The sequence below is a fragment of the Thamnophis sirtalis genome, unplaced genomic scaffold (genome assembly GCF_051295495.1).
Source record: "Thamnophis sirtalis isolate CommonGarterSnake01/CBP01778 unplaced genomic scaffold, rThaSir2_p1.2 scaffold_1, whole genome shotgun sequence".
NCBI classification, from domain to species: Eukaryota; Metazoa; Chordata; class Lepidosauria; order Squamata; family Natricidae; genus Thamnophis; species Thamnophis sirtalis.
Window position 1 is genome coordinate 115,568,405 of NW_028261381.1, and position 26,767 is coordinate 115,595,171.

General features: G+C 38.5%; 1 protein-coding gene across 1 annotated transcript; it reads left to right on the top strand.

Annotated features, from left to right (window-relative positions):
- Window positions 1–758: 758 nt before the first annotated feature.
- Window positions 759–24,811, top strand: GPR176 (G protein-coupled receptor 176). Its single transcript, XM_014070558.2, has 3 exons — window positions 759–2,090; window positions 19,389–19,641; window positions 22,452–24,811. The coding sequence occupies exons 1-3, from the start codon at window positions 1,871–1,873 to the stop codon at window positions 23,554–23,556; spliced, it is 1,578 nt and encodes a 525-aa protein (XP_013926033.2). The 5' UTR covers window positions 759–1,870; the 3' UTR covers window positions 23,557–24,811.
- Window positions 24,812–26,767: the final 1,956 nt, after the last annotated feature.

Consider the following 26,767-nt stretch of genomic DNA (forward strand, 5'->3'; position numbering starts at 1 on the left):
TATAAAAGGGAACTCAGAATTTCTTTTCTGAGTTCCTTCTTTGAAGAGAGACCCTCTTTAGTGAAGCGCTTCAATACATTGTATAAATGATCTTCCAAATTATTGGAGAGTGAGCAGCAGAATCTAGTGCCAATTTGGCCTTTACTAACATTTTACATATAAGTTTTAAAAGAAATTTGCAAACGTTGGGATACTCATTGAGAGTCAATGGCACCTACATTTAATAAATAAATAACTTAATAGACAAAATACTTTCAAAAGAGGTATTTTATATGTGTATTACAAATGGGAGGTCAGAAAAATTTAAACTATTGCAAATGTGGGAAATAAAGTTGTATTGTTTTTAGAGAATTGTAAGAAGACATGTTGGCCTGTGAACAAAATACATTGATTGTATATTTCTAATTTCATGAGCTAGGCTTAAGTTTGAGAATTGTACACAAGAGCTAGGATTAGAGGCCTTTGCTATGCTAGAAACCAGCCATAACCAGAATTTACTGATATGATACTTACTCTAAAGGCAACACCTAGGAACTAGGACCATAAAAGGAAATTTGTAAATCAGGGAGAAGTAGAATTAGAGTAGTGGGAGATGTCATCAGAGGCAGAGATAATGTATTTATTTTAGACAATTTGGATAGGTTGTGACATCATTATTAGTAAGCCAATGAAGAAGAGATGGGAGGTAAATTTGTAATGGTACTAGGGAATAGAAAGCAAAGTGATTATTTAGAGTGTGTCCATGTACCTGTGGGTGCGTGGTCCACCCACTTTGCAAAGTGAAGAATAAAATTAGCATTGTTTTCTCTTGGAAGTTTTGGCTGGTGATTGTTTATATCCAGACTAGACAACGAATCCCACACAAGGCTTGCTAAGTTCCAAAGTTCTTTGTCAATTAAAACTTCAGTAGGTTAAACTTTTATCTCCTCTAATATACATAAATACAGCCACTTTCTTCAGTGCAATGGTGTTCCACCTCCCCAAAAGTGGTTTTAGTCAGTCCTTAAATTGACAAGTCCAAAAGGCAAAATGGCTGCCTCCCCCCCAAAAATATTTTTTTTTTAAAAAATCAGAGCTCACCCCGCTGAGGGTCACGTGTCATGTGCTTCGTGCTTTCTTTCCAAGAAAACAGAAAACTGCCTGTAGTCAACGCGGGAGGCGAACAAGATGGTTCTCAAAAACCTTTGAACGGTTGCTGATCCCCATCTGTAAAGTGAGAGGCAAAAGCGCCAAGCTCTTCAAATGGGATTGCCCGAGAACAATCAAGCTTGCTTTGAAACCACGCTTATCGGAAACCACCCGAGGCTCGCCGAAAACCTGATACGGCACCTGCGTTAAGAAAAAGGATAGGGAAGGAAGGCTAATGCCTCACCAAGATGTGCGAATTTCTGTCCTGAGCTTCGCCATGCCAGAAAGAGCCCACCCACCCCCAAAATAGTATTGTCAAGTGCCCCACTTGGAGGCACGCCGGTTGAGCTTACTAGAGGGAAACGAGCAGATGGCTAGGCTTTGTTTGCGCTTTTGGCGGTGCAAACACTCTGCAAGGGGACGGGCGCGCAGTGGCATTGAAGCGAGGGGAGGGGGGGGGAAGCAAGAAATATGGGACAACGGAGTGCCAGATGCAGCCAGCTTTCCTCCCGCCCCCTCTCCCATTTTGCCATGATGTGTGACCCTCTTTGGAATGAGATGCAGACCTGAAACGTCAGACGGCTTCTCCAGGGTCCAGACATTTAAGTGGAAACACAATGGAAAAACTGCTGCGCTTCGGAAAGCAGGTGCTAACTGCGTGCCTTGTGCGGCGAAGAGCGCTGGCTTCGTGCGGAGGTGACTGTTAAATAAGAGGGAGGCAGAAGGACACCTCCACCCCGCCATGGGCTACAATGCAAGCTGGGCTTCAGCCAACGCGAGCGAGCGCGGTCCCTTTCAGGCTGTCAAAAGCTCCCTGAACGCATCCAGTGCTCAGATCGTGGGAATCAACCGAAGCGCCCACGCGCTCGGGACGTCAGAATACGAGGCATATAGGGAAGAACAAACCTATCGACATTTTACTACCGTTATGCAGGTTGTCATCTTAATAGGTTCTCTGCTAGGTAAGTAAACACGGTTGTAGGGTGGGGTCCCCCAGTGGTCTTGTTTATTCAGGATTTAACTCTTTCAAGGGCTATGGTCTACAGGAGGTAATACACTTAGAAGGAAGATCATTTAGCAGATTTAAGATTGCCACCGTTCAATATTATGCTGCTTCCTAGATGACAACATGCTGTGCTTTGGTCATCCGAGATTGCTATCTTCTGCACAGCTGACCTATTTCCAATAAAGGAAATTACCTAGCTGAACTCCGTGCAGGATTGTAGCCTTTTGCACTTTCTGGATAGGGAGTGAGAGATAAGGGTTTGCCTATATTCATTTATAAAACTTTTATCGAGAAGTCTAGTTTCTCATAGGAGCTCCCTATCAATGCACTACTTCTGCTCCTTGTTTACATTCTGTGCAACTGCAACACTAGAAAAGTTTTCTAGTGGCAAGCCAAGTTGCATAATGATAGTCCTCTGCAGCATCCCACATTATAATGATCACTTGCTCTAGACAGAAAAATCACTATCTCCAATTAGTTCTCTCCTTGGTTGAAGCCAACTCTATTGATCATGCGTTCAGGATTACTACCTTTCTGTAGAAATGTGTGTTTTTCTGTTTGTGTGAATGATATATAAGTCCCTGGAAAATCTATATGAGGTTTTAAGTTATAATTCCCAGTCCAATCCTGTTGTATGCAGAGATGTGAGAGGTAAAGCTGAAGAATTATGTGGTGTTCATGTTTGGATATTACTTAACTTAATGTTTATTTATTAGAAAGTAAACATAATGAAAAAAATCCCAGGCATTCATCTTACTATGAATTGAGGAACTAATTAAAATAGAAATATTTGAGGATTTGGTTGAATTTCTAACAAAACATAAGCAAAAAGAAAGGCTATGGGTTCCATTTTTTCAATTGGATATAGTAGAGTTTGAGATCTTAATATATGACTTCTAAAATATGCATATTTGATACTAAAATTACTACACCAAGTTTAGTGAGAATCACTACTTATTGATTAGTTGATTGTTGTCTTAGATAACAAATGGTTTGATCATTTTACCTCACAGAAGCTGTTAGTATAGAGACACTTCTTTTGTCTAAGTCCTGTCAGTAATTCCTGTTTAATTTTTAAAGTAAATTGCTAGATTTGTTTAGACAAAAAGTTCCCCACCTGTATATTTTTTGGAGATACTTGGAATTTACAGCTAAACCCCTGTTTTCTAGGTATCTCTGAAGCTCAAGCAACTGCAATTGTAATTCCCTCTTCATATCCGATGCTTCCTTATTAGATTAAAATATTGTTTCTTCTACTGTTTTGGAAGTACATTTATGAGTCCTAGAGTTCCTAGTTATATTACTATATTATTTTTATTTGTCTGTGATTTTTTAACCTATTAGATATGTTTATCATATTGTCACACTGGGTCTATATAGTGTTATCTCTGTTTCCAAAGAAAGGTTCCTGCTTTGTGATGCTTCCAGGTTTATTTTGCTTGCACTTTTATGTACCTCCTATAGCTGATATTCTTTGTATCTGCTCTGAACTGAATCCAAGTTAATTTTACATGAGGTTCACTGGCATTTTGTAAAAGATAACTTCTCAGCATTATTCCTTGATACATAAGTTATAAAAGTATAATAAAATAATTCAGTTTGCAACCATGATAGAAATAAATTAGCAAACTGCAATATGAACTAACTTTGCTGATGAACATATAATCCTGTAATGAATCTCTTTGGAGATTCTCAGTCATCCAAGTCATGGTTCTCCCAAAGATGATTTTTCAAAAGGAAACTGGACTTCGTTTTTCCTTGAAGACATTTTACTTTTCATCAAGAAGCTTATTCAATTTTGACTGGAGAACTGAAGAAGCTTCTTGGATGACAAGTGAAATGTCTTCAAAAATCTAGTTTCCTTTTGAAAAAGCACCTTTGAGAATGTAATTAATCATTTTTCCAATTCTGTAATACTATGAATGCTAAAATAAAAAAAAAGAAAAAAGAGAATTTTTCATTGAATATCTTTGAAACGCCATGTATTCTTCCAAAGGTGCTTTTCCAAAAGGCAACTGGACTTTTTGGGGTTTTTTTTCTTTCTTTCTTTGAGAACATTTCACTTCTTTTTCAAGAAGCTTCTTCAGTTCTGTTCATCTGAGGCCTGTGTGTTACCTCTCAGGAGAGCATTCAAGTTTAAGGCCTCTCTACAACACCTACACCAAAGGAACTTTAAACTTTAAATGAATTTTGGGGAATTAAATCTAAGTTTCATACACACCACAGTCTCTTCCAGGTAAATATTTTTTCATTGATACACATAATTCAAACAGAATCAAAGAACTAAAATAGTTTCCTTTAGAAGGAGCAACAAATTAATAATTTATAAAGACTTGAGCTGGAGCAAATTAATAATTAAGTATAAAAAACAAAATGAAGAATAAAATGCAAATCAAAGGAAATCCATAAAAGAAAATAAAGGGTAAAATGAAAATCAAATTATTGCAGAATAGAAACATAGTGTCATTTATGGCACAAACAGTAATTGTAGATACAGAATTCTCATTCTTCTAAGACTGTAAGCCATTTTGAGGCTGGATATGTAAAATCCCTTCTGCAGTTCCACATGAATGGCTGTGAGCCTTGTTCATTGAGCTTTTATATCATTTTGCCCAGTTGGTGTCTCCCCTACTCTGCACTAAAAGACTTGACACTGGGAATTGATTCTAAGTTATATAAAGAATTATTGAGTTATTTACATTGCAGCAGTCCATTCTTAAGATAAATAGGATATGAATAGTCAAATGGCCAGCTATCCGCAAAGGTCCCAGCTGACATACTAGATAGATCTGTGCAATGGCCCTTTTGAGCCCAGTTGCCATCTCTTATTCAAATAGGAGCTGTGAGTCCAACACACACACACACACACACACACACACACACACACACACACACACATACACACTGCACACCAATCTTGAATGGGGAAAATTAAGTAATCTGAGAAAACTTCAACTTTATATACCATTGAATAGCATCTAAATACATGTATACAGAGGCGATGTTATTAGCAATTAATAAGCAAATGGCACACTGTATTGACATAGATTATCTGTGGATGTTGCTTATAATGAAATATGGCTCCCATTTATTGAGTGTGTGTGTGTGTGTATGAGAAAGAGAGACTATATCTCTGCAAATTCCTATATGTTGTTTCTTACTTTACTTTGTTTCTTTTTCTTCCTCCATAATTTGTACTGTACATTGCTTATTTTGTTTGGTTTTATATTGAAGCAAAATAAACTGAAAAGGACAAATACTGTACAATGAATGTAGAAAGGGATTAATTTATAAAAACAATTAACAATTAAATGGGGTTAGGATTAATGTGTTTATTCTGAACATGGACATTTTTTCTCTGACATACACAAATGGAAAATAGCTATATGTAAGCCAAGAAGGAATAACATAATCTAAATTAAGATAGGATTCGATAGTCTGTGGGTGCAGCATTATTATATGAAGTAAGTTATTGTCAAAGCATATTGTATGAATTATACATGGGTTTATTTGTTTGGGCATAGCATGTGATGTAAAGCTAGGTGCTAATCTTGTTCAAGAAAAATAGAAAGCAAATTCTGATCAGGTTAGGTCTCTATATCCTGGAGAGAAACTGTTAAGGAAGAGTTAGGAGGGAAAAGAAATTCAGAGCATTCTTTATCAAATCAGAGTTTGAAGCCCAGGGCAGGCTTCAAACTCTGATTTGATAAAGAATGCTCCGAACAACCTTTCTAAGGGCAGGGGTTACTCTATCCATTCTTTGCTGATAGTAAGATTGGTATAAGTAAAAAAAACGTTTATGCTGAGCATTGAAAATATGTTTCTGCTGGGGGGGAGTGTATTATATAGGTTGCAGTGTGTCTAGAGAAGCATGCACTGAATGTTTGCAGCCCTTTTGGGCTCTGAGAATAGTTTTATTTGAAAACTAGCTGTTTTAAGCATCTTTAATGCTTAGCATAACTATTTTGATCATTTTTGGATAAGAATGGACTCACACAAAATTGGTCATTTCCCACAATTTATAGATTGAAAAAATTATCCCAAGGCCCACGGGGACTAAAGAAAGTAAGCCATGTGTAAGCAGTTGAGTTTCCTTCTGACAAAAGCAATGTGCTCAGAGTCAAACAGAAAGAAGAAAACAACAATTTAAATTTGAATTAATGAAAAGAGTTCCACAGAATTTTAGGTTGCTTGATTTCTTTGAGATCCATTTAACCAAAAATAGACTGCAGGGGGGAAATGGAAAGTGACGTCACAGAGAATAATAAAAGCGTTCGAATGAACATAAAGAGACAATAATGATTCTGGATGCAATTAGTTTTTCCATCTTGTTTTATGCAGTTACTGGCAGGGTAGAAACTGGCAGTCACTGACAGATGCTGGTACTTTTTCATTGCATCAGCCAATGATTTGGTGAAGTTATGTGGACAATCATGGTCCTGTCTATGAAACATCTACTGACTTTCATTCTCATGGTGTCCTATTTGTTGCTGAAAGCCTTCAGATCCATTTGTGTACTTCCTAGAATAAAAAAGAAGCTTCAAGCTAAGACATCTGAGTACTGCCAAGGGAAATAGGAGATATCAGTGGTCAGGAATTCAGCATGGTTGGGTTCTCCCATAACAGGTTTCTAGGAGATAAATCAGCTATAGAACATAACCTGTGAAATACATAACTTAAAATTTCTACATCTAAAACAAAACAGTCTTATTTTAAGTTCAGCCATATCAATATCTATCTATCTACCTATAGTATCTATCTATCTACAGTATCTATCTATCTTCATGCATTAGTATATAAAAAGAAACACCCCCTAAAAGGTACCCTCCCAAAATAGAGAACCAAACAAAAGCATATTGTAATATATAGAAAAAACTTTAATCACACTAAATAATATTGATCATTCTTGATAAAAATAGACATTTCATATGCAGAAAGCAAACATATTTCAGCCATTCATTTGAAATAAATGCATATATGGTAATACTTTTTAAAAGTATACCCATATACTTTACCCATGTATAAGCCCATCTGCAGGTAAGAAGACCCTTGAATTTTTAACCAAAATAAGAGGAAAATGCCTCACCTGTGGATAAGCAATTGTGAAATTAAAACATGAAAATTTTGAAGGACAGTAGTAAAGACTGGAAATTGCATTTCTTCCTGAAGCCTCCGTAGGGAGAAAAATGGCCCAACGCGCAAACCGGAAGTTCATTCCCAAACTTCTGTTTTGCACGTTGGGTTGTTAGTTGCCCTCTGGAGGCTGGTCGGCAAAAAATGGCTGAAAATGAAGGACGAAATCAGCTGGCGAGCGCACGCATGCATGCTGGAGCTGACAAGGCAATGCCTTCCGTGCCCTAAGAAATGGCTCCATGTGCCAACTGTGGAATGCGTGCCATAGGTTCACCATCACAGGACTAGCCTATTAGGTTTTGGGATCTTGGTTCAACGTTGTAGGGACCACAATTTTTATTATCACCCCCTTAAAACTATGATTTTTCTCCAACAAGTCTAAAACTAATAACTACTACAGTGGTAGCTAATTTATTCATTGAACAAGTTGGATGCTTTAAACATCCAAGAATAGTTTTCAATAATCCAGAAAGAAAAGTATTGAAATAAATTGTATTTCTTCCTTAGCCCAAAATATGGCACTGAGAATAAGATTTTGCCAGAGAGGAGGGAATTGGGTTCCAGTTGCAGCTAAATAAATTTGTTACAAAAACAGTAGCTTAGTTCTTTTGCTGAGTGTAACTAGGCTCTTTTTCAAGTTTGGTGCCTATGACAAACTGCTATTTTAAAGAGCCCTCTATATGATATCCAAATGCATATCCGGTGAGGCTTTAAACTAAGAAGCTGGCTCCCAAGAATAGAAGCCAAAGTCTGGCAAGCAATATTCATGGTTTGGCTGAGGATCAACTTCGTGACCATGGGATTGCTTCCACTAAGAGCAATGGGCAGTCATAGATCAAAGCCAGTATTTTTCAACTTCAACAACTTTAAGATGTGTAGACTTCAACTTTCAGAATCCTCCAGCCAGCCTGAGAACCAAAGAAAAGTTTTTTTTTTCCCTTTTTGCTTTATGAATTGGGATTAATTCTTGTGCCCCAGTCAAGTTTACTAATCTAGGTTGTCTCCCCCACCCCCATGTTATCTAAGATATGAAATATGTGTATGCCTACAATATCTTAACTTTTCCTTACAGAATAAACTTGGTTTGTGACAATTGATGGCTTAAATCAAGAAAACTCTACAGCAAAAGAATAGTCTTCCTTTGATTGCTGAAGCTATTTCACATGTATTTAAATGTATTTGTTTTAAAGAGAAGTGTTAATCAGACTTCTCCATTTAGGTTATCTGACTGAGGTTTCATAAAAATGCAAGGCACTTAAATAGGTGCCTTCCTTCTTAAACGGAATATGGCCTTCAAATCAATCCCTCTAGTGTACATTTGCTACTCAGTCCTATTGCCATTTCTTATTCCCCTTTAATTTGCTGAGCATCAGGCATTACAGTTTGTTCCAGGATTGGAACTCAGATTAATTGCCTCTTCAGGTTTCCAAAGGCACTGTGGGCAGATATCCAAACTTGCAAGAAGTGTGAAAGAAACTATGAAAGAACATCATTAAAAGAACATTCTTTCAATCTTAAGGACTTTTTGTTCTCTTTTCTTAGGACCTCCTGAGTACAATAAGATATGTTTTGTGAGTTCTACATATATATTTTAATAACAAGACCTTGTAGAAGTTGCATATGGCGGATACCATGGGTACTCCTTTTTAGTAGTTGATGGGGAATTTTAAATTATATTATATTTTCTGAAAATAGAGCATTGAGCAGAGTAACATAATAGAAAAATGATAGACTGACCTCACTATGTATAAAAGATCGCTCTTTTAATTAATGGTATTTTTAATTCTGCTTTACAGAAATCAGACTTGCTAGAAGCTGACTGTAGATTCCCCATTTATTTCAGAATTTAGACATCTGGCTAAAGAGGATGAACTGGATGTAGTTTTCTCCCTGCTCCCTCTTTGTAAGGACCCCAGTGTACTTCAGCAATGTATTACAATTACATGTCAGCAAGGATCAAGAGGGTTGCATTTGATCACATTATTCGGTAGTAGGAGAAAAACCTTCATCTGTTTCACCTTACTCCTTCAGTAGATTCACTGAGATTCAAAAAATGGTCTATCCACATTTTTCAAGACATTTGGGGAGCTGCAACGTTCAAACACATCATATGTCAACAGCACAAAATTGCTAATCTGAACAATTGCAAATTACTAGGAACTCTGTACAGGCTGTGCATGACAATCTATAAGTTTTGGTGTGGCATGACAGTAAAATCTAAAACATCTGGTAAATTCAGGCTTGGAAGCCTAAATAAACTCAATGCGTAGTTTGTGTTCTAAAAAGCCTCTCCTGTGTAAGCTTTTTGATACAACCATGAAAACTAATCATCTCACCATTCAGTGACAGGTTGGGAGATCAGTTTCTATAGAACAGAAACAAATATATTTAAGAGCAAACCAAACATGTAGGAACAGAGTAGTATAGGGAGAGTGTTAAAAAAGCTAAAACTCGGAATGAATTGATACTAGAAGCAACATATAAGGCTTAGCAATCAGAATATCAGATTTTCGGTGGATAAATCAAAGTGTTTAACAGGTAACAAAGAAAAGATAGAGCTAATTTTTCATGTTTCAGATTACTTTTTTTCCAATGAAAGGAAATGTGTTTCAGATTATGAGCAACAGAATGAAGAAATAGCATTAAACCTTGAAATTTACAGAAGCATAGTTAGGGAATACTTTGAATTATTTTGAAGCTCAAGATCCAGATCAGTAGCATTCTAGGGTTCTGAAAGAACTGGCAATTGGCTTGGCTAAAACTTTATGTGTTAATTTTGAGAAACCCAGAAGACTGGATTAAATGCCAGATGTCTAGAGAACTGTTAATATTAACCTTATTTTCAAAAAGTTGTAAAATTGAGGGAATTAGCAAACTGATATATCTGACATTAACATACGGGGAGCATTATAGCAGATTATAAATATAGTGATTTGTAAGCATTTTAAAAACTATTTGGTGATTACCAGAAATGTATATGAAATTGTCAAGAGAAAAATATTATTAAGCTATACTAAAGGTTTTTTAAATTATTATTATCTAGTTACACAATGCTTTAAAAGCAATATATCCTGATTTCAGGAAACAATTTGGCAAGATGTGTCATAACATTCAGATTCAGTGTAGGCTGGACATGATAATTACATGGATAAATAGGTACTCAAAATGATGCTTAAAGAGTTTTCATCAATGTCTCCCTATAAGGTTGGACTGCAATAATGCATAGTATGTGACAAGGGTCAATTTTTATTTGTGTTAATAGTTAGAATGAAGAAGTAGAAGGGATGCTTATCAGTTTAATGGGGGGGATGCTCAGTGAAGTGGGAGAATGTACCCCCCCCCATAGCTCCTCCCAATCATTGTAAACTTCCTAAACCCGTGTTTAAAAATACAGTAGCTCAAGTGCCTAAGACCTATCAGTAGACAATGACAGCAGGCGGTCTTCTTGCTATTGTGATTATTCATAAATGGATGGGTATATTCACAAAAGGGGGTGATGTTCTTAGGGTCATTTGGAAAATGCCTTCTCCAAATTGCACGGTTTGGAGAACAACTCTTCAGAATAATCACAAGAAAGATGTCCATTTGCAGAAAGGCCTGAGGCGGCCTGGATAGGAAGGCAATAGGTTGGTTATGTCTGTCAGTAGCTGAGGGGGAAAAAAGATGTGCAGCAATTTGGTTGAGTTGGTGGGCCCTGTACATGGCTGAAGCCTTCCAGGCTTGTCAGATAGTCAGCAGTCAAGGCCTCCAATGCTGTAGCAGATTTCTATGCACTGGGGACCCTGTAGCCTGCAACAGGCCTTCCAGTGCCTCTCCCACCCCCACAAGCTACCCACATGATCCTTATCTCAGACTTTGCTTAACGATCCACAAGATTGACTAACAGCAGGAATGCCAAGATTGTGGTTATTGAGGAGAGCAAAGTGGTTACACAATGTCTTTAACTGCTTTGCTCAATGACCAAGATTTCAGACTCAGTTGTGGTCATAAACTGAGACCTACCTGTATTTCATTTATACATTATTATATGAGCAACCTCTGGAATGGATACAAGTTTGTTTTGTGAAATGTGTTATAATTGCTAAGAAGCATACCGTACATTTCAATGGAGACACAGTATTCTGTTTATGGGATTGCCTCACCAGAGTCACTTATCCAGGCCCTAAGAGTGTTATAATTTTAGTGTACAAATAACAGTGTGAAGTGATGCTTGTTTTCCTTTTAATCTGTTCCATTTTTGTAAGCTTTCCTGGGAGTGATAGAGCAGGGCAGTTTATAAACCTTTTAATGCCGATGCTGAACAGAAATACTGTATCAGCTGGTAATGTTGATAAAATGGATCACCCAAATCAGTAGATAGGAAGGTGAACTAAAAGGATATAATATCTTGAATGCACTGGCAAGTGAACAGTTCTTCATATCTACATTATTGCCCTAATAAATCCATCAGTCTAACCTTAAACTTAATCCGAATTAAGCATGTATTCAAGCAGACTCACAAGAAGGATTACATTAGAAAGGTGATAGATGTCAAAAGAGAAGCTGAATTATAAGGAAAAAATTGTAGCTACTCATGCTATGCAAAGAAAATCACAGAGGCCCCTTCTGCCGGACAGAGAGTCTTCCAGCAGCCAGCCCACACCATAGAGCGTACTCCTAGAACGGCTGCTGCTGGAAGACTCAGCAGCCGAGTTTTAGAGTTTGGAAGCCGGAGAAGAAGTTATTCTCGGAGCGCAGCGGAGGCGGAACAGGCGCTTGCGCAACCCCCCCTCCAGCCGGGCAGAGCTCCATGCACTGACCTAGGGGGTATCCCGAATATGCCAAGCCGCGGGAGCTGGGGAGCGGGCAGAGCACCACGTGCCTTGGTGCCTTAGGGATACCTCCTAGGTCAGTGAATGGTGCTCTGCCCAGCTGGAGAGGGGGTTTGCCAGGTGGCTGCTCATGAGCGTTTTCACCTCATAGCTGCTTCGCCCCTGAGGCTGTGCCCGGCTCTTCGGGAGTCAGTTCGCAAGGGAGCAGCCGCCCAGCAACTCCCCCCTCCGCCACTCCCCAACCTAGTGGTATCCCAAAGGCACCAAGCAACATGAGTGCCTTCCCCTCCAGCTCCTGCGGCTTGGCACTTTCAGGATACCGCTAGGTCGGTGAGTGGTGCTCTGCCTGGCCAGAGGGGGGTTGTCCAGGGGGCTTATTTTCGGGGTGGGCTTATATTTTTGCTCACACGAAAAATGTGGCAAGGCATTAAGTTTCAGGGCAGGTTGTATTTTGGGGAAAACACGGTAGGTGAAGAAACATTTTGGTCTGCATCAGAGTCTGCTGGTTGTTTAAGTGACATCATGGCTGAGGTTCAGGATTCTTGCAACCACCTCTTCCCAATTATCTTCCTTGGCTGAGGAAAGCTTATGCGATAAGACAATGGCAGTATATCAATTCGAATAAAATACCAATTACTATATTCCTTTATTGACAGTAGTCAGGTGTTCAAGGGAACCATGCTTTTTTTCTGGAGATGTCATATAGAAACATATGTGGATGTCATCAATATATCAATATTACTCAGCTTTGAATCTTCCAAGTATCTCCTCCAGTGGTTTTATTAAAAATATGGTTTAAAGTTTTTTAAAAGTACTAGAGACAAAATAGGGCCCTGAGGGATATCGTATGAGCCTTTTCAAGGAATAGGTTTGTCCAAGAAATACATTTGAATACATAAGAGACAAGAACAGAATAATTGCAAAACCATTTCCAAATTGTTTAGGTAACCTAACCTGGTACATCTTGCTCAATGCTTTCAAAAATCATGAGAGTCAAGAAAAAACAATAGAAACATACTCCCTAATTAGCCCCATGTATATATCAGCTTGATCAGACTTATCAAGGTTTTGTTCCCTGAAATCAGTTTGACATGGATCAAAGAATCTTTTACTTCTAGCTTGCCTGAAGCCAAGAAGTTACTTATTCTCAGTCACATCACCCAATCATTCAAGGTTATAAACTGACCTATAATTTTTCATCTCTGAGGGATCCAGATTAGACTTCTTAGGAAGATGAACATTAGCTTTTATGAGTGCTAAATAAGAACACAATTCTCTCATTATACTTGCTGTAGAATATCCACCAAATTATGAAAAGCAAAGATATTGGATGCACAATGAAGGACTAATAAAATTACTAGCATCTTAGCTGAAACAGCTGCAAAAAAATAAGAGCACCCAGAGTAAATGCAATGAACTTAATTAAATAAATCAATTTTTTAAAATTATTGACTGTATAATGCTGGGTAAAAAGAAACTAAGGAAGAGTTTATTCAATTTTTATGAAACTTCTTACATGCAATCTTTTCTTGAACAAATGCTAGATATTAAACCTACAAAAACAGAAAAGCTCCTCCTTCAGGTAGATATTCCACTAGTAGATGAGTTTTTTGCCCCAGTATTATCTGTCATCGAAGGTTGGCGCAGTGGTGGGTTCCGGATCCCGTCGCAGCATATCAGGTGTCCACCTTGTGCACATGCGCTGCGCACGCCACCGACTGCGATGCTCCAGCTGCTCGGCGGAGGTCACACGGGCACTGTACGCAGCGTGTACAAATGGCCTGCTAGCTTAAAAAAAGGTAAGGAACGAGGATGGGCGCGTGGGCCCAATGGAAACACTGTTCCGGTACGGTGGCAGCTGTTCCCAGCTGCCACTGGTACACCCGTACCGGGGTATACCTCCTGAAACCTACCACTGCATTGGTGATCATGTTGGCGATCCTATTTTTATCAACGTCACATGAAAAGTGTTGTTGAGTTTTGTCCAAATCGGTCCTTTAGATTTTTGAAGCCATGATGTTGTTCTTTTGCCTGGACAGTTTGCCTTCATTCTTTCCCTGGAATATTAAGTGAAGTACACTGTATTTTTCTGGGTGTTGCATCAAATGTCCAAAATATTCTAACTTTTGCTTTTTTATGGTTTTGATGATTTCCCTTGGCTTTCCCAGGTAGCTTATCACCTCCTCGTTTCTGATTTTATCAACCCAACTTATACGTAACAGCTGCCTGTAAATTCACATTTCAAATACTTCTCGTCTCTTCAAGTGGCTTTCTGTCAGAGACCAATTCTCCACTCCGTAGAGCAGGATAGAAAAGATGTAGCATCTGCAACCGTGATTTTCAATCTTAGGCTTATGTCGTGAATGCAGAAAACCTTGTTCATTTTGAAGAATGCTGTTTGAGCTTTCTCTATCCTTGTTTTTACTTCCGTGGTCATGTTCCAGCTTTCATGTAAATTAGAACCAAGGTACGTGATTATTAGAGATCAGTAATTATGCATTTCAAAATATTTTCTTGGTGCCAAGCCTATGTCATTTTTTTTTGCATTTACACTTTACAGTAGAAAAAAATTGGATAAGAACTTGCAGAGTCAGCAAGTTATTTACTTCAAAATCATAGTTGCTGACTCTGCAAAGTATCATCCAATTTCCCTGCAAAATATTAATACAAAACTTATGACCGTGAACCTAACATAGAGATAACTGATAATAATATTCCACTATGCTTCCAGCATACTGTTGGTATGTCACCAGAGAAATTGTCTAGAATGTATCAAGGCACTTCAAATTTATATTGGAAATGTGACCAAAAAGAAGGGACAATTTATAATGTTTGGTGGACGTGTAAAAAACCTGGAAAATTCATATATATATATATATATATATATATATATATATATATATATATATATATATATATATATATATATATATATATATATATATATATATATAAACTGATTCAGAGGATTTTGAAGATTAATATACAATTAATATTAGGGATTTTTTCTTTGAGGATTGATGGCTAAATTCACTTTTTTTGATTAGAGAAAAGACAGTAGCTATATTTATTGTTGATTGGAAACTCCTTATGAACTTTTTGCATAAAAATGAAAAAATAATGAATGTGATTTATGGTTTTGATGATGGGTATAAGAGAGTCATGATGTAATTTTAGAGAAAGAGGTATATTTATTATCATACTTACTGATGCAAAGAATATTGGAAGCTAATTCTTTCTATCTTTTTCTTTTCTACTTTAGTTTCTCCCCCTTTTCTCTTTAATTACTTTCTTTTTCTTATTTTATATTTGTTAATACTATATTTTATCTTCCTTCCAAAAACCCTTTAATAGATAAAGAAAGAAAATAATTAGATAATGGTTCTGTCACAAATTGGTTTTACAGAAAGTCACAAATCTGATGATATTAGAGTACTCATTGACATTCTGGATATAGGAAAAAATGGTATCTGCAATAGTGATCCTGTGGGTTGAGGAATAAGTGTCTATATTCTAGTAGAAATTTTTTAAATCCAATTTTAAATATATTTTTATTCCTTGGGTTAATATAAGATGCTCTACTCTATTTGTTAAGGTTAATAAAAATTGGATTATCTTTTCAGCTATCAGAATGTCTTGTGGAATTCATCAAGGATGTTCTATATCTCCTCTTGTTTTTTATTTGGCAATGGAGTGATTGAACTGATTTATTAGACAAATGGAAGATGTTTTCAACATAACAGAAGAAGTTAACCATGAACTATTATTATATGCTGACGACTTACGTATTTTGTAATTAATTTGTAACAACGTTTCTCCCTTTGACTCCACCTGTATACTGTTGGATTACCTAGAATCTTAGAATGAAAACTCCAGATGGGTTGACTTCCATAAATTGCATACTTTCTACTAATATACACCAGTTAGTATCTCTTGCCTAGTATTTTTCAAACTTGCCAACTGTAAAATAACTTTGACTTCAGTTCCCAAAATTCCCCAGCCAACATCACTGTTAGAAAAATATTACTCTAGACTAAATGTGTACATAGTTTGGATCTTTTAACCTCCATTTAGTGATCCAAAACAGGCAATACTTCCCAAAGCTCTACAAAAACCCAGGCACCATGGTTTATGTAAACAACAAGCTGTGAAGTCTCAAATATCAATTAAGACTGACCTCCTTGCCAATTTACATGAAGTTGTGAAAAAAGAATCAGAAACAGACATGGATATATATTTCTTTTAAATTAAGCATGTTGACTTTCTGAAATTCTTGCACTATATACCCTGTTCATCTCAATAAATTTTGCTAGAGACAACTATGGTGACATATGCTTTGAAAAACATCACTTTGGCATGAGGAGCTTGGCAAGGAGCTTGACAAAACTTACAGAATATATTAAACACTCGAAGAGTATTGCTGTAACTCATTTAATTTTAATTAAGTTTGTTTTCTCCAGTCCCCACTCATAATAACATACATATTAGAAATAAGTTTCCATACATTTTTGAGAAATCATATTTATGTTTAGGATTTGAAAACACTCTTTACACAAAGGCAACTGGAAATGAATATTTAGTCAGATCTGATTATGCTGGGGGAAGAGATGGAAACTTTTTTGCCTGCTGCAGTAAAAATACCGTTTAGTATTCTCCCACCAAGGATTACTCTACTAGTCTCAGGGAAGATATAAACATGCCCACATTCTTTACTTTGAAGTAATCTTCATATAAAACCAAATATAACTAAATCAGTGACGTGCGGTGAGGTTTATGGCTGGTGAGGCACTGACACAAATTTTTAAGATTTGTGGACTTCAACTCCCAGAATTCCACAGCCAGGCATGCTCAGTTCTGATTTAAAGTGACAGCATTTGTTTTTCTCCTTTGCGAAATAAGTTTCCTTCTTTTTCTTTTTCTTCTCCCTCCCCCTCCCTCCTCCCCCCTCTCTCTCCCCCCCTCAAACACACACACACACACACACAAAGTTGAATTGGAGAAAGTCAGGGAGACCACAGGAGGAGGCAGGAAGCCAGTCAAAGAGTCATACTGGAGCACACACACTTTTCCCCAGCCCCAGAAAGATCCAGCCCAGCTTCACTGATTACAGGTTTGAAAAGACAATGTGGCTCTGCCTGCAATCAAACTACACTTGGGGAGAGAAAGCACTTCCCTCCAGCCTTTGCCCAAAGCCCCACACCAGGAGGATGAAGTTTGAATTCCTCCCCCTCCCTCTGACCCACACGAACCTTTTCCAGCTGTTTCAGAGATGATTTCAACTCTGCTCTTGTCTGCTATCATGAAAAGAAAAAAAAGTGTAAAAGGAAAAAGGCAAGAGCTGAGGTCATGCTGAGCTAGTTGCTGCCAGAGTCACTGTGGATGACTCTGCTTAACTGTTTAAAAAAGCCTCTGAAAAGCACCCTCTACAGAAGGATGCAGGAGAATGACGTGCCTCATCTACATCAGGAATTTTTGGGCTTTTAACTCTTGCTTAACTCTGCTCGAGTGATCATAAAACGTCTAAAGTCAGACTAGATAAGGCACGTCATTCTCCTGCCTCCTCCTGTAGAGGGCTCTTTTAGAGGCTTTTTTAAACAGTTAAGCACTAAGCAGAGTCATCCACGTTGCTGGCAGCAACTAGCTCAGCCTGACCTCAGCTCTTGCTTTTTTCCTTTTACATTTTCTTTTCTTTTCATGATGACAGTGGTGAGGCTCTGCCTTCCTTGCCTCCCCTGACTGCACGTCACTGAACTAAATAATTTTAAGCTAGCTGTCAAGGTCAATAAAAACATAGCATGTATTTGTGAATAAATCAGAGTTCTCGTTCTTCTGCTCAGTAAGGAGGAAAAAAAAAATCCTTAACAAGTCAAGTTGCTACAGAAATGGTACTAGGTCCTCATTTGCCATGTTAGACACAAAGCCAAAATGATTGAGTCACAGTTAGCGATCAAGCCAAAGAAAATGATTTTAGCTTCATGAGATTATTGTTGCTATGGTAACCGTGGAGTAGCCTGTGTTGTTTGTTCCCCTTTGAAGCTGTTGCTAATAGGTGAGTACCATAAACTTAATGGCCAGAGTGAGCTGGGAAGAAAATATTGGCAGAGCTTGCTTTAATTATTCAGAAGATCTCGCATTTTTAAGGCTGTAGTTCTCTGCACATATAGGAGAATAAGTCACTGAGCATAGATTTAACAAACAAGTTTTTGTATATCTTTTGTCTCTTGCTGAAATCTATGAGGTTTAAATGTGATGTTTGCAGGGAAAACCCCAAATTAAATGAGGGGAAAATACCTATGTGACAACTCAGACACTTAAGAGAACTCATTGACTAAACTAAAGAGAAACTACACTTCATATAAACCTTTACTAAAGTCTTTTCCACCTTATTGCGTTTCAGTCTCTTGTACCTTTCCCAAATTAGCACTGTTGCATCTTGATTTTGTTTTCCTCACCTGTACTAACAATGCTTTGCCTAGTGTCTAATGCCAAGCAATTTCAAATATTTATACTTATCAGGAAGAATAGAACAAGGAGGTAAAAAACCAGTCCATAATATTCAATATATCCACTGTGAAATTCTTTTTTAAAAAAAGTATCTCCGGTAACGTACAAATATTTCAAAATAGACCTTTACAGACAACTCAATCAAGAAGATCACAGTTCATGTAATATAATGTAGTACATAAATGATCCAGGGAAAATAACTGCTACATGCACAATTTAGTATATATATATATATACCATGAGAAAAAATGTATATATACACATGTATATATTACATGTATATGTATGCGCACGCGCACACACCCACCCACACACACAAAGGTGCCAATCTCACACATGGGGACTCTGGGCGAACCGCTAGTGGAAATTGTGACGTAGTCGCAGAACCAGTAGGAACGTCAGGCTCGCCATGCCCCCGAACCGGTTCCCCGGTCCCTGCGGCATGTTTTTTTTTTTTTTTTGACATTTTAAATGTGCTGTGCATGCGCAGACCTATTTACAGGCAACTGTGCACGCACACGGAGCACACGGAGCGCACAAATCATGTGCGCACCAAACCGGCAGTAATGCCCGCACAAACCCACCCCTTTACCAGGGTGAGCAATGAATAGCACTTAATTCTGGGTAAATATCTACAGAATTAAATGTGATCCTAGTTTGAGAAAGATATCAGCAAGGTATATAGTTATGTTTGAATTAATCTGTAATGCTGTTTGCTGAATAAAATGAAAGAATTGCAGGCAACTGTATCATTACACATGTATTTCTTAATTCTCATAGTTTGATTTTTGTTTTTCTTCATCCAGGAAACATTGTGGTCTTGTGGTCGACATGCAGGACATCAGTTTTTAAGTCAGCAACAAACCGATTTATTAAGAACCTGGCTTGTTCTGGGATCTGTGCCAGCCTTGTCTGTGTGCCTTTTGACATTGTTCTCAGTACCAGTCCACACTGCTGTGGGTGGGTCCATACCCTGATCTTCTGCAAAATTATCAAATTCTTGCATAAAGTCTTCTGCTCTGTGACCATCCTTAGCTTTCCTGTCATTGCTCTGGATCGGTAAGACACTATGATTATTCACAGGTTATCTTTCAGCTTTCTCCCTTCATAGTTCAACCTGGACAAATCTGTTAATTACCATTCCTCTGATTTATTTTTCTGCTTTCTGTTTGTCTTATTTCCATAGCAACTTGATATTTCTTTTTAGAAAATAAAAAATAAAAAGATTGAATATACAATCAAATGTGAACAATTTGTGAAAGGAGTTTTGTTAAGAGAGACAAACGGATTTGTATAATATGGGTGTTGGCTCTTCTTTTTAAATAACGTTGCTAATTTAACCTGACTGGTGGTTTTCTAATATTCCCGCTCACTAAAAAGATAATTTTCTTTGTGCATCTATTAGAAGAAAGGAAGATATTTCCACTTTTTAAAGTACTTATTAAGATATATTATGGATTCTAACTCTCAACCTTACTGTCTTGGAATCTGTAATAATATTTGAAGGACATGACAGAAGTTCTGTGTTGATTTTTCACTAGCTAATTAATACTGCTCTTATCTATTCATTAATTCCCATTACTAGCAAAGCAGATGCTGGATAGGTTGTCTTCCAATCATTTATTTAATGTCATAGTTAGCTAAACTAAGGTTAAATCATAATGCATTGTTTATAAACCACAATGATCTTATCAAAGTAAGAAACACTATTATGTCTTAATGTGATATGTGAACTGAGCTATTGTGTACCATAGTGGAATTTTCATGTTAACATGCAACATTTAGGTATTTTAGGAAACCTACGCTTTTTGTAACATGGCAGGAATTGCTACACGCTAAGAAACATGGTTGATTCAATTCTATTCATAGTTTGAAACAAAAGAGGTTATAAGATGATATCAAAAAACAGAAGTTTCAGGATAAATTCTAACCCCCATCTGTGATACAAATTGATCAATATAAGTTGCATTTTTCATTATTTCATGTAGGTTTAAATTAGTGGCTAAAAAGTTGTGTATACAGATACTCCTTGACTTACAACCTTTCATTTAGTGACTGCTCAAAGTTACAACAGCACTGAGAAAAATGACATACTGTATTTTTCGGAGTATGAGACGCACCCCTTTTCCTCAAAAAAAAAAAAAGGCTGAAAATTTGGGTGCATCTTGTACACCAAATACAGCATTTTTTGACTCCCAAAGCCCCGCCCCTTCACCAAAATGGCCATGCATACTCTTATGAAGACTTTCAGAGAGCTCCTGCGGGCTGGGGAGGGCAGAAATGAGCAAGAAAAAGACCGTTTTTTGCCCCCCCCCCCTAGCAGCACTCTATAAGCCTCCATAAGGCTATGCATGCAATTTTTTTGACAAAAATGGGCCAGTTTTTGCAAAAAACTGGCTGTTTTTTGCACATTTTTGCCCCCCCCTTCCAGGAGCACTCTGCAAGCCCCCCCCAAGGCTATTCATGCCTTTTTTTGAAAAAAGAACAGGCCCATTTTCATGAAAAACGGGCCATTTTTGGGAGGTTTGCAGAGTGCAAAAACTTCCCCCCCCCTTTTGGAAAGCTCTTTAACTGATTGATGAGATTACATTGGTCATGTGCTGTGCCAGCAGAAACACCTACCTATCTACTGTATTTCTCTCTCTCTATTTCTCTCTATATATATTCCTCTTCCTACCTACCTACCTACACACATCCTCTCTCTACCTACCTACTGTATTTCTCTCTCTCTCTCTATTTCTCTGTCTATCCCTTTATCTACCTACCTATTACCTAACTATTCTCTCTCTCCCCCTATCTATCTACTGTATTTCTCTCTATTTCTCTCTCTCTATCCACCTACCTACCTACACACACTCTCTCACCCTAACTACCCACTGTATTTCTCTCAATTTCTCTCTCTCTCTCTTTATTCCTTTCTCTGCCTACCTATCGACCTACTCTCTCCCTACCTATCTACTGTATTTCTCTCTATATATTTCTCTCTCTCTAGCCCTTTACCTACCAACCTACCTACTCTCCTTATCTACTGTATTTCTCTCTCTCTCTACCTACCCCCTCTATTTCTCTCTCTCTAGCCCTTTATCTCCCTACCTACCTATTGTATTTCTTTCTCTTTCTCTCCCTCTCTATCCCTCTATCTACCTACCTAGTTTTTTTAAAAAAAAATTGCCTCTTCAAAACCTTGGTGCGTCTTATACTCTGGTGCATCTTATACTCCGAAAAAAATGGGTATGTCTATTTTTCACACTAACAATTGTTGCAGCATCCCCATGGCCATGGTCTTGGCAATTGGTTTGTATTTATGATGGTTGCAGTGTCCTGGGGTCATGTGATCAATTTTTGCAAACTTCTGACAAGCAAAGCCAATGGGGAAGCCAGATTCACTTAACAACTGAGTTACTAACATAACAACTGCAATGATTGACTTAATAACTGTGACAAAAAAGTTGTAAAATGGAACAAAACACACTTAACAATGTCTCAGTTAGCAACATAAATTTTGGACTCAGTTGTGATCATAAGTCAAGGACTATCTGCACTAGATCCAGTGGTGGGATTCAAATAATTTAACAACTGGTTCTCTGCCCTAATGATTTCTTCCAACAACCAGTTCACCAAACTGCTCAGAAAGTTAACAATTGGTTCTCCCGAAGTGGTGCAAACTGGTTGAAACCCACCACTGACTAGATCTAACATTGAAACATCTAAAATCCTGGTATCTCTGATAATATTAATTTACATCATAGGTCAAGGAATAGTATTCTGCATATGTAACTATTTGGAGATGGAGTCTAATATGGTAGAATAAGAAGGAATGGCATTTCTGTATCCCTTATAGATGTTTCTGCTCTCTCTTCTTTGGATAGGTACTATTCAGTCTTATACCCACTGCAAAGAAAGATATCAGATGCCAAATCACGAGATCTGTTGATCTATATTTGGGCTCATGCAGTGGTGGCCAGCATTCCAGTCTTTGCTGTGACCCATGTGTCAGACATATATGCTATATCCACTTGTACTGGGCCCTGGAGTTACTCTATTGGCCATTTAGCATATGTTATCACTTACAACCTTACCACTGTGATTTTACCAGTGACTGTGGTATTTCTCTTTATGATCCTCATCCGGAAGGCACTGAGCGCCAGCCAGAAGAAAAAAGTCATTATAGCTGCCTTAAGAACTCCTCAAAATACAGTCTCTATTCCTTATGCCTCCCAGAGAGAATCTGAACTTCATGCCATGCTTCTGTCTATGGTTATGATTTTCATTTTCTGCAGTATTCCTTATATGACTATGGTGGTTTATCATGCTACCCTGGATTCTTCTGATTCTTCTGTATACTTGCTTCTCACTGCTATCTGGTTGCCTAAAATATCACTGCTGGCCAACCCACTTCTCTTCCTGACTGTTAACAAAGCTGTACGGAAATGTTTAGTAGGGACGATACTGCAATTACATCGAAGGTATAGTCGAAGAAACATAGTCAGTTCTGGGAGTGCTGGGGAGGCCAATCTGGAATCTCACGTTCGTTCTGGCAGCCAACTCCTAGAAATGTTTTACATTGGGCAGCAGCAAATTTTCAAGCCTACAGAGGACGAAAATGAAGCTAAATCTGTGGATCCCAATGACTACCAACAGGAGGAGATACCCACAACCAGCTTAGATGTAGAACAAGCCCAAATCCAGACATCTGTTTGTCTTGCAGTTGCAGATTCTGCTGCTCAAATAGCACCAGCTTTATCTACAGAAGCCGAATTGGCCAAAGAAAAGTATTCTACGCAACTGGGTTTTGGACCTTTTGAGTTGCCCCCACAGTGGCTTTCAGAAAACCGAAATGGTAAGAAACGACTTCTGCCTCCTTTAGGAAATACCCCCGAGGAGCTGATCCAGACAAAGCAACCCAGGGGTAAATCAGAACGAAAAATGAGCAGGAACAATAAAGTCAGCATCTTCCCCCAAATGGATTCCTAGCCAAAGAAGGAGCTCCGTATGATGAGAGAAGACTGCCTTTTTGCATTTATATGATCCTATGGATCTGTGCTAAAATGAAATTAAAGGCTTATTTTTGTGCCAGTTATGGCAAAAGCTAAAACTTAAGTGTTCCTTATACACGGGTTTTGTTATGAACACGTATTTCCTTATTTCACAATCCCCCTTTCCCCCATTATATAAAAAAACAAATGAACTGTTTTCCAAAGAGGTATGTTTGATTTGTTCTTGCCCTACAGATTGCTTCCTCTACTGCGATCTATAAGACTTTTAAGCACAGCAAGCTTGCTTAATTAGGGCTAAAAAAAAGTGGATTGCAAAGATTAGAATGAACACAAAGCAGTCCAGAATACAAAGTGAGGCCGAACTAGGAATTCGTTCCACAGTGAGAGGTTTTTTCATGGACCAGAGGGGGTGGTGTGGTTTCACATGCTGCCTGCATCCCGCAGATGGGACTTCGCTTATTTGTGCAGCCTGGTTTCTGGCATGCTGTGGCCAGTGCCATTCCACTGACTGGGGGTTGGGGATCCATGCACTAGAAGACAGCAAGGCAGCCCAGAAAGTCTAGTACCTTTGCTGACATTTAATGGTCATTTGGAGTTGTGTTATACTTCATGCATGCACATGTGCATAAATACACACCTTACAGAGATGTAGCACTTCAGTTATAGAATTCCAGGGAAAATAATTCAGTGAATATCTAGCAACTAGTACTTGGGATTCTCACATAAAAAACACCCAGAATATTTTCGGAGCATTATTTGACTTGGCGATTTGGAATATGTTTTAACAATTAAAAAGACCATGGGCATTCCAATTATATTCTATAATTTACTAAGCATTTTGTCTGTTTATTTTTAAGTATTTTGGCGGGTTGCTGCTCTTGCAGTAAGCATGTGTCAAATTCATACATAGGATTTTAGATTTCCTTAAAGGACTGATTTTTAATATTGTGAATTCTGCAAGCTTTTGATCAGTGAAGCTGCTGCAACGTGACTGGGATATGAAAACAGATACATTTGATGATGCTACTGCATAACATGGATACAGCAAATGTTGAATACAGATAGTCCTTGACTTATGATCATTCATTTAGCAACAGTTCAAAATAATAATGGTGCTGAAAAAAAGTGATTCACGATTGGTACTCACATTTATGATTGTTGTAGCATCCCTATGCTCATCTGATTATGAATTGAGTGGTTGGCAACCAGCAGGTATTTATGATGGCTGCAGCATCCCAGGATCACATTTTTCACCATCTGCAACCCTGCCAACTGGCTTCCAAGAAGCAAAATCAATGGGGAAGCCAGCAGGTAGTTGCAAGTCATAGACATGTGTGATATCTCGCAAAATATGTGACAAAAAAGGTGGTAAAATTAAGTGATTGCATCACTTAACAACTTTTCTGCTTCCAAGTGTGGTCGTAAGTCAAGAACTACCTATATAGATATATGATTATTACATTACCATGCCCTCAAAATCAGTCTCTCTCCCCCCCTCCCTCTCTCTCTTGTATTCAGTCTTTTCTCTGCTTCTCTTGATAATGTGTTCATCTCTGGTGAAAAGGCACTGATGGTTGTTGCTGTTTTGTCTGATAAACAGTAGACTGAAGTAGGAGCCACTGTGTTAAGAATAGTCTTGATTCTGCACTCTACACACTTGCACATTCTAAGTGTATAATATATAAAACACATCTCTTCATTATGATTCTAAAAATCTTAATAACATACAGCACTTTTTTGCTTTTCTGCCTTGTTTTTTAATTATATTTTAATTTACTAATTCTGTCTAATCGTTTTGCCTTTTCTCTGGGTGTGGCTTCAGAATAACAGAATTGGAAGGAACCTTGGAGCTCTTCTAGTACAAACCGCCTTCTCAAGCAGGAAACCCTATACTGATTCAGACAAATGATTGTCCAATTTCTTTTTAAAAACTTCCAATCTTAGAGCACCCACAACATCTGGAGGCACATCCTTCCACTGATTAATTGTTCTAACTGTTAGGAAATTTATTTCAGTTTGTTATGGTTTGTTGCAGGAAAAGAAAAGATGTTAACATGTATTTTGCCTTTGATTTGTTGTATTTTGTGGGATTCCAAGCGATATCTTAGTACTGATGTGTAATACAGTAGAAAAGGAGCGTTGGTCCTATCTGACACGCTACTTCTTGTAGGGAAAGGAAGCTCTTAGCTCTTCTGCCTGGAGACTGAGCTTGTCATCTTTTTTGGCAATGCCTCCTTAGGTGGGAATCTCACCCAGTTTCAGCGAAGGTGCCATGATGATGATGCTTGTGACACGCTGATGACGAGGCTTGCGACCTGTGAAAACATTAGCCCCTCTCGGACTATGGGCCAGACGATCTCCAAGGGTGGGGCTGGATCCTCTTCCCTTCCCTACGAGAAGCAGCACGTCAGGTAGGACCAATGTTCCTTCTCCATAGGGGGAAGGGGATCCAGGAATGGGACTTATCAAAGCCCTCCAACTCAAGAGTTGGTTGTCATCTGGGCCAAAGTCTCCCGATCCTCGTGGACCCTTTTGAGGACCCTCCTGCCGAAAGCTGCTTCGGCCAAGGCATAAGTGTCCAACTTTTAATTTCGGATAAATGGCGATGGAGAGGCCCGCTCTGCAGATTTCTTCTATAGACACCTGCATGGCCCATGCTGTCGTCGTGGCTGTGCTCCTGGTTGAGTGCGCAGTAATGCATCTAGGCACTGGAAGTCCCTGTGTCTCGTAGGCTCTAGCAATGGTTGCTTGAATCCATCACCCCACCGTCGTCAAGGTGACCTTGGCACTCAAGGGAGAAGGCTGAAAAAATATAAAAAAAGATTCCAACCTCCGGTGTCTCTTCCAGTCTCGCTAATAGTCTCTTTGCTCCACACAGCCGCTTCAATCCGTCAAAAAGAAAGTAAACCCCAGGGTGGGGTTGGACTCTCCCGTAGCGCCCAGAGAACGACCGTTCAGGTAAGCCAAAGGTCATTCTTCTGTGCGCTGCTTGGAGAGTCCAAGCATGGGACATACCCAAGCTATGCAGTCCCAGGGAGGGAAACAGGAACATTTAAGGAGCGTGGAGTCGCTACAACTTGTTGTAACACCCTCCTCCCGAAGAATGCCTCGGCTGCGGCATAGGAGTCAATGTGATAGTGTTTGATGAATAAGGTTGGAGAAGTCCAAGTGGCTGCCCAACATATTTC